Here is a 9567-nt window from a genome sequence, read left to right on the forward strand (position 1 = left end):
TCCATTGGGTTTTGATTTAGTTGTTAAACCCTTTAATCGGTAAGGGTTTAATTAGATCCAAAGTAGTGGCATATCAAGAAATCGCAAGTAGCGATTTAATTGTGTCGTTACAATGGCAACAATCAGTTGTACAAGATGATAAGCTAGAGTTGGTCTGGAGTAACAGCCATTGGAAGATGCATGAGAGAAAAAAATGTGCAGATTACAAAACTCTAAATATGGTGTTGCATCAACATCAAGAAAAAAAAAGTAAATACAAAAGGTAAAAAGGTATAAAATAAGCGATAGGTTGCAAAGTCTTCGCGACTCTATTCTGACATGATGGACAGATCATAGAGTTGAGCGCGACCGCTTGGTTCCATTAGGGTTGCAAAGTCTTCACGACTCTACTTTAACCTAATTGACGGAGTATAGAGTTGGACGTGACTTTTCTTTATCATGTGCAGTAGAGTAGAGTAGAACATGATTGTACAGGTAGAGTAAAGCATGATTGTGCAGGTAGAGCAGAACAAGATTGTGCAGGTAGAGCAGAGAAAGACTGTGTAAGCAGAGTAAAGCATGACTGTGCAGGTAAAACAAAGCATGACTGTACAGGCAGAGCAGAGTAGACTGTACAAGCAGGGCTGTGCAGGTATAGTAGAGCATGTCTGTGTAGGCAGAGTAAAGTAGAACTATGTAGGTAGAACATAATTAGCAGAACAAGACTGTGTAGGTAGAGCAGGGTAGACTGTACAGGTAGGGCAGAGCAGGGTAGACAGAGTTATCTTGCGTGAAAGAGCAGCCTTGAGTGGTTTAAGGATCTTGAATGGCTAATGTTCTTAGTGACAGTTATATAGTGAGAGGATGATGGCTGAACAACCAAGACATTTTGAGTAACCACCAGGTTTCAAGGGGCCATTGTTTCTTTAGAGAAAGAACAGGGAATACTATTTTCATAAAACAAAGTAAAGGCACGAGAGTAGTATAATATTCTCGTAAGTGGATCTCGACCTCACCAATCTCCACTGGCGATAATGGGACTAACTATAAAGGGTAAAATCGATATTGGATACGTGGCGTAAATAAGACGAATATTAATGACCGATCACATGATAATTAATGCATATCTCAAGCATTGATATATCCTTGAGTAGATTTTTGGTTAAAATTGTAATCTTACTCAGAAAAATAAAAAGTCTCCTCAATGACTAGAGAATATCTATTTCTAGATAAGGAGAGATTTTGGAGAAGATCCTAATTGGATTTGACTTTTCTTTTAGGGTTTGTTTCTCTATCTATATAAGGAGTGAATAAGTAGAGAAAAGGGAGGGGGACTCGGAGGAGAAAAGAAGAAAGGAAGCTAGGGCTTGTAAATCTTGTAATGGCTTAAAGAATAGTGGAATAACTTTTCGGAGCTCGGGGACATAGTTCAATTTTGGGACGAACTCCGTAAATAAATCTTGCTTCTTGTTATCTCTCTCTTTCCCTTCTCTTTGATCATTTGTCTATGTGATTTTTGATCATTTTCTAGTGCATCAAGAACCATGAAGATCGATTGTTAGGGGTAAATCTTGAGAATCCAACACCATCCGAGGTTTTGTCTCTACAAAAGTCATTGTCCTTGGAATTCCATGGAGCTTGACTATCTCACGGAAGTATAATTCAACAATATGTGATGCATCTAAAGTCTTAGCACAAGATACAAAATGTGTTATTTTGGAGAAACGTTCTACCATCACCATAATCAAATCTTTTTGTTGTTGTGTTCTTGGTAGGCCTAGAATGAAGTCCAAACTACCATCTTCCCATGGAGCTTTTGGTACAGGTAGAGGTGTGTATTAACCTATGTTTTGACCATGGCTCTTTGCAATATGACAAGTACGATAACGTTTCGCATGCCTTGTTATATCTCTATCCATTCAATGCCAATAAAAGTTTTCTCGAACAAGAGTAAGTATCTTATCCCTACTAAAATGCCCTGCCAATCTTCCCTCATGGGCTTCTTTTATGATTGTGACACGAAAGGAACTTCTAGAATGCTCAATTGGTTTTCTTGAAAGAGATAGCCATCTTGTATGAGGAATTGATTTGTAGCTCCCTTCTCACAAGATTTCCAAATGAGATCGAAGTAAACATCATCCTTGTATTATTCTTTCAAAATTTCAAAGCCCAATATCCCTACTTGCAAATAGGAGACAAGGGAGTAGCGACGACTCAACGCATTAGCAACCCAATTTTGTTTTCTTGATTTATGCTTGATGTGAAAAGTATAGGCTTCAAAAAATTCTTCATGGCACCCCATCTCTTTATTCATTCCTAAGAGTTTTTGGGTGTCTCTATTATGCCAAAAATATGAACTTACTACATAAATTCGATCAACGGGCCAAACACGACATTTTTACCAGATACCTTACAATCAAATGGGTTATTGTGTATTTGATTTTGAAACTCAAAAAATATAAACATCTCGTGATGTCATTTTCCATGAAACCTCATTTTCATATCATAATATTTTTCGTCCTTGGTCAAAGAAAAAGTCTATATCATGCCTCTACATGATGAACCTTCTTTTCATTTTATTGGGGATCAACCCAAATAATCAACAACAATAGATCCAGCACCACAGACCATCTCCACTAGTGACACATTATTGCCACTTATGGACATAACTTCTAATAGTACTGAGTCAACTCAGGTTATGCCTATGGACTCTATTCCCAAAGGTGTAAACCTTGTTGACCCAATATTAGATGCCTCCATAAATCCAACTATGTCACTGTAGACATCCATTTTTGCATTCGCCTGATTAATCAACTCGTCAACCTGATTGCGACAGTTCCCAATGATGGATGATATTTCAATGCTCTATTTTGTTCCTAGATATGTTTCAGAAATTCAGATGAGGTATCTCAAACAAATAAAACTGTAGAAATCACGTTACGATAGTAAAATATGACCCCAAAAACATAGAGGTCATCATTTTCAGACAAAAAAAAGTTTTACGATAAAAATATCTAAAAAAGATCAAATTATCAAAATATCCCTAACATCAAAACATCCTTAGATCCCACATCACGCTTAGGAAAACCCTTTCGAATATATAAAACAACAAAGTAAAACCAAATAAATCATTCTACCAATTTTCATCAAATTCAATAAAATTACGAAAATGCCCCTCATAGGGTTCATAATCATTTCATACCAAAAAATTCATAAATGACACAAACTAATAATCCCATCGAATTCCTTACAAAAAATTGATTTTAAAACATCGAAAAACGACTCCTCAACACAAAAGTCCCCTTCAGGGGCAAAATGGTAATTTTCCAATATTAAAATTTTAAAATTCTGAAATTAATAAATTAAATATTAATTAATGTAAAATGAAATCTTAATAAAATTAAATTAAAATTTTGAACAAAGAAAATCAATCAATTAAACCCTCAAGAAAAATTTTAAGTGGTTGCCCACTTATTTAAGTGGAGCCCCCTTGATATTTATTAAAGGACCTTTCCATCTGAGGGCTCAAAGAATTAAAGATATAATTAGAGGGTTTTCCAAAAAATTTAAAAATATATTCTTTCATTGTACGCAAGATTAAAAATCCTAAATTCAAAATCCTAATTTAAAACTCTAATTCAAAAATCCTAATTCACCTTATCCTAAGAGACCTAATCCAACACCAATTCTACCCAAAAAACTCTATAAATATAGAGCTTCCACAATCTAATTTCGGAGGAAAAAGAAAATCCTAGGAAAAGAATGTCAAAAAGTCTCCCTAGCCTTCTCCAAACCCTGATTTTGAAGCCTTAACCCTATCATCCAAATCCAAGTTTTTGTTAAAAAAACTCCCAGAAACCTTTCAAAAACACCAGAAAACCTTCGAAAAACATAGAAAATACTCAGATCTAGAAAAAAAATACTTCAACTTGGAGATCAGAAATAGATCTAGTGACGGAGGAATATCAAGAAAACTCATACAAGGGCACTTTCCGTCAGTACTGAGGGAACCGTCGTAATCCGTTAGGTAATTATTTTTATTTCTTTTTTATTAATTTTTAGGTTTATTTTACAATGTAGTGTTATTTGGAGTATAATAAAGACCGGCATTCGTCGGGTAGGGTTGGTGCTTAACACCTTCTAACCCTGTAACGTGATCCCCGGACCCGTAGTTTTTTTTTTGTAGATTAGTGTCATTTATCTGTTTAGAGTCATGATTAGATTCCTAGACCATAATAACTAGGTGGCGACTCCGTAACCCAAAAAAGCAGATCCGCACCCCTACGGATTGATGGCGTTTTCAGTCACCTTCTAATAATAATCCTCCTACATATAGTCCTACTCGAGATCGACATCTCCCAGCTCATTTAAAAATTTTCATTTTCTTATCAATTTTTACAACTACAAAGTTTCACATCTCCAATTACTTACGTTTTACCAAACTCTCTATGCCCCATAAAGTGTTTCTCATTAAAATTTTAACTCAAAATGAATTGTCATCTTTTACCCAAGCCATTAAATTTTTTGTTTGGCCTGACGCCATGACAAAATAAATCAACACTCTTGAGGTCAATAACACATGGACTCTCACTCCATTGCCTAATACAAAATATCCTATTGGTTGCAAATGGATTTAAAAAATAAAATACTGCTCTGACGGCTCAATTGAACGATACAAAAATCCTTTTGGTGGTTAAAGATTTCAATCAAGTTCAGGGCATTGACTATTAAACTCAGTCGATATTTTACAATGCTAGGCTCTAGTCCTATCTTTTGGAAAACCAAGAAACAACCGACTGTCTCATGCTCTTCTGTTGAAGTCGAATATCAAGCATTGGAAAATGTTTCATGTGAATTACAATGCTTAAATCCATCTGGCAAGAATTTGGTATTTCCCATCCAACACCTATTTATGTATTCTACGACAATCAAACCGCCATTCATATCACAAAGAACTTGGTTTTTCATGAACGAACTATCACTTTGTTCGAGAGAAGATCATTGCGAACATCATTCAGCTTCGCTTCATTCACTCTCATGATCAACTTGCAGACTTATTTACAAAGCCACTTGGTGCAGAGGCATTTCAACAACTCACTTGCAAGTTAGGTGTGGTCGACATTACCAACCTCACTCCCACTTGAGGGGAAGTATTAGGATTCATATCTTCTAGATATGTTGAGATTCTCCTACAAATCCTCTATTACGTTGAAGACTCCAACAAATCCTCTTTTAGTTGAAGAAACTCACTTCCTACAAATCCTCCATTACATTGAAGACTCCAACAAATCATTCTTTAGTTGAAGAAACACATATTTTAATTATTCTTTCCCTATTGTAAATCCTTATTTTTAGTCAGAAATTTAGGATTAGTTATTTAGTATATTTTATCTTCCATATCTAGAAGATTTATTCAAATCTTCTATTCTTGTTAAATCTGTAATCTATATATACAATATATGATTCATTCATCTTTTACAAGAGAAGATAAACAAAACATATGTGTTCCAATTTTACAATTGCTCATATTAAACGGTCCAAGGTCATTGAATTTCATAAAATTTCATGGACCAAGGCATCGAAATTTTCATTGTCGAATCTTTTTTCGACTGGCCAAAACTGTCAAACTAATGGAGAATGGGAGAAATTTGACGACTCTAAGCCTTTGAATATGGGGAACATAAATAATTTCAATGGCCCTGGGCCGTCGAAATTCGGTTTCTAAAATTCATATAAGCTTTGGCACATCGAATTTTCTACTTTTCACATAGTGTCACTGGCATCAAATTAATCAGATTGCTAGTCTTCATCCAGTTATTCTTCAATTCGTGTAAGCATTTTTGAGATGTTTCTTATAACCAACCTTTTACACCAACATACGCCTCCAAAGATGGCATCATTTCGGGCAAGTCAGACTTCCCACACCAAAATCTATGGAATTAATTTATAATTCCAAGAAAATGTAGACTTGCGCACCAATTTAGAAGGTAAGATAACGAGCTTGGAGCAGTAAAACCAGTTTTCATGCAAAACAATTTCCATAATTTTGATGATATATTGATAAGAATAATAATAATAAAAAATAGAAGATAATTTTTCACAATTGGAATTGATTTTTAAATTTGGGTATTCAATGACCTTTAATTTTTGAAGCCTTCAATCGAGGAAAAAATTTATTATTATTATTATTTTTTAAATAATCTAATCTAGATCATGAACTGGGGAGTCCATTGGGGATCCATGTAAGTTAGTATGGTTGATATAAGTATGGATTGGTGATAATCTGATTCCCCCACATGGCATAGTCAAAATACTCTCTTGACGTGGTATGTGCTAGAACCATAGATTTTATGCCTCAGGATATACATCTGCAAAAAATCTATGGGGATGTGCAGATGTGTATCTCGAGATATAAAATTTATGGTTCTAGCACATGCCACATCAAGAGAGTATTTTGAGTACGCCTTGCGGGGGAGTCAGAAAATCATTACTCATAAGTATATTAGGAAGAGTGATTTTTTTCTCACAACTCAACATCTCTTTGACATGTGGCTTAAATGCTATAAACAATAAGAGAGTAAATTTCTCTCTCTTGACCATAGTGAAAATAGGAAATTTCCTTCTTGTATAACCTTGTGACATTCAAAAACATGATTTGGTGCCATGAGATCTTAGAGTAGGGAGTTCTATAAATTTTAAAAACCATTAATTTTCACCGTTGAATTTTAATTTTAATTTTGAGTGATCTATAACCATCCATTTTCAACACCTTAGATCAAGTTCAGTTTTTTTTTTCCAAATATCAATTTTAATCTAGAAGACTATGGCGTTTGATTGTGAATGTGATAATTCATGTGGGCCTAACAATCCTTTTTAAGATTTTAAATCTTAAAATTAAAATTTATGAGCTGAGGATGTGAGGCAAGAGAGAGAAATTTTCTCCACATTGCTTATGCCCTTTGCCGACATGTCAAACAGCTTTTGGGCTGTGAGCAAAAAAATCACTCAAGTAGTAGGAAAATATGTTTGTTAAATTTGAACATTTAGTGCTGTCCAATTTAAAAATATTTAATTACTTGAAACAAATTTTTTTATTTTTTATTTTTTTTTTAATTTTAAAATTTTTAAATCTAATCAAAGTCATGAAGGCTAGAGAGCCCAGGTGTAATTTTATTTTCAACGTTTCTGTGTGCGGAAAAGGTGCTACAAGACATGTTAGTCAGGCTAGCCTAACTCCTTCCTTTACTGAAATACAATTGGTGCTGACATGGACACTTACAATTCACGTAGGTCCCTCACCACCAGCTTCTCGAACTGATCAAAACCAAGAGAATCAAAAGGAAGGACCACCCTACCCAAACATTATTCTTATATGAGAAACATTAAAAACCAAAAAAATAAAAACAATCTTTCCAGCTATGAAATAATTAAGCTGTGCCCTCTCCCTTTCTGCTTCACGGGCAACCTCCTCTATAAATACTTCACTACCCCATCTCTACCCTTCACTCAATAACGAACCTCTTTCTCTCCCTCTATCTCTCTCTCAACATGACATCTTCTTCATGTTATGGGTTTTCAGTATTCTTATTGTTTTCTCTATTGTTAAGCTCTTTTATGGCTACTTCTGCTGGTAATTTCTACCAAGACGTCGATGTAACTTGGGGCGATCATCGCGCTAAGTTTTTCAATGGTGGCCAACTCCTCACACTATCTCTTGACAAGGTCTCTGGTTCTGGCTTCCAATCCAAGAGAGAATATCTCTTTGGAAGGATTGATATGCAGCTAAAACTAGTCTCTGGAAACTCTGCCGGCACCGTCACCGCTTACTATGTAACTATACTCACATCCCTCTACTTCCCTTCTTTTCATCATCCTCGTCGTCATCGAAGTTATATTAAAAAGTTGGAATCAAGTGAACTAATCATGCTCTTCCATTCAATTTTGTCTAGAACCACATATTCTAATATTGCAATTGTGATCATATCCACTCTCACTATCTCAATCTACTTTTTTTTTTAAAGTTCTTTCTCTCATTCTTTTATAACCTTCAACTTGCATATTCCTTTCTGAGTTAGACTGTGGTCGGTCTTCGTTACACATGATTGAGGCATCTCAATCAACTATCCCTTAATTTATCATATATTAGAACTTATTACAATATTTTCAATTAATGTTGGGGTTCGTTTCTATGTTATTAACGTTGTTTATAATGCAGTTATCTTCTCAAGGTCCAACCCACGACGAGATTGACTTTGAGTTCTTGGGGAACCTTAGTGGAGACCCTTATATCCTCCACACTAATGTGTTCACCCAAGGAAAAGGTAACAGAGAGCAACAGTTCTATCTCTGGTTCGACCCCACAAGAAACTTCCACACTTACTCCATCATCTGGAATCCCCGGCACATAGTGTAAGAAACCTCACTCTGATAGATTCTTCTTTAATCTTGCATATATTATTTTCATGCTTTTTGGGATATTCCTCCCCTTAGTAATGAGCTTATTATAAAAAACACCCTTATTTTAGAAAATAATAATTGTTTCCTTTGAAAGTTTGAACTTGACTGGGTCAAGGTCAAAATTCCAAGGGGGCAACTCAATTTTATTTTTCAAATCAAAAGAGGTATTTGTAATTTATTTCATTTTGAGAAACAGAAATAAAAAATTATAAATTTCATTCAATAGTTATAGTTTATATACTTCACTTTATCATCATCTTAATTGTTATATGAAATGTTTCCTTTTCTTTTCCCTCAATTCTCAGCTTCTTAGTAGATAACACTCCCATAAGAGAATTCAAGAATGCAGAATCAATAGGTGTTTCTTTCCCAAAGAACCAACCCATGAGGATCTACTCAAGCCTCTGGAGTGCCGATGATTGGGCCACGAGAGGTGGGCTCGTCAAGACCGATTGGACCAAAGTCCCCTTCACCGCCTTCTACCGAAATTTCAATGTCAATGCCTGCATATGGTCTTCTGGATCCTCTTCTTGTGCATCGAAGTCGTCTGGCAATTCTTTGTGGGATAATTCATGGGATACTCAAGAGCTTGATTCAATGAGTCGAAGGAGATTGAGATGGGTGCAGAAGAATTACATGATTTATGACTACTGCAGTGATTTAAAGCGTTTTCCTCAGGGTCTCCCTCCTGAGTGCAGGCGTTCAAGGTTTCTTTAGAGTAAAGGGTTGTGTTTGAAACCTTGTTTCTGTTCATTTGTCTTGCTTGGTGTTTTTTAATTTCTAATTGTAATAAGTACATATCAGCTTGTAACATATTTTCTTGGCTTATTTTCTCTTAAATCTGTATGTTTTGAGATGTATTTCAGTTAAATAAATGAGATTATTTATTTCTATTACTCATTGTATGAGTCTCAATGGTAGAATACTTATCGTTAGGTCAAAGTATGACATGGCTTGGGCTTTCAATTTTCATAGATAAAGGTTCCGGACACAAATTGATTGATACTAGATACTTGGTGTTGGCTTATGGCCGAATTATATTTGGGTGTATCTTTGGGCCGGGGGTGCAGGGCTGGCAGGGCCCAAGTTCAAGGCACAAGATTGGGACTTTTTGGGCATGGGTACAACTTC

General features: G+C 35.3%; 1 protein-coding gene across 1 annotated transcript; it reads left to right on the forward strand.

The window, feature by feature from the left end:
* Positions 1–558: 558 nt before the first annotated feature.
* LOC147387863 (xyloglucan endotransglucosylase protein 1-like) lies at positions 559–9199 on the forward strand. The gene is made up of 4 exons (XM_086420241.1): positions 559–631; positions 7559–7809; positions 8195–8388; positions 8742–9199. Exons 1-4 carry the CDS (start codon positions 559–561, stop codon positions 9151–9153), a joined length of 930 nt encoding a protein of 309 aa, XP_086276367.1. The 3' UTR covers positions 9154–9199.
* Positions 9200–9567: the final 368 nt, after the last annotated feature.

Source organism: Akebia trifoliata, chromosome 13, assembly GCF_017979445.1.
Source record: "Akebia trifoliata isolate Shusen 1 chromosome 13, ASM1797944v1, whole genome shotgun sequence".
Lineage (NCBI taxonomy): Eukaryota > Viridiplantae > Streptophyta > Magnoliopsida > Ranunculales > Lardizabalaceae > Akebia > Akebia trifoliata.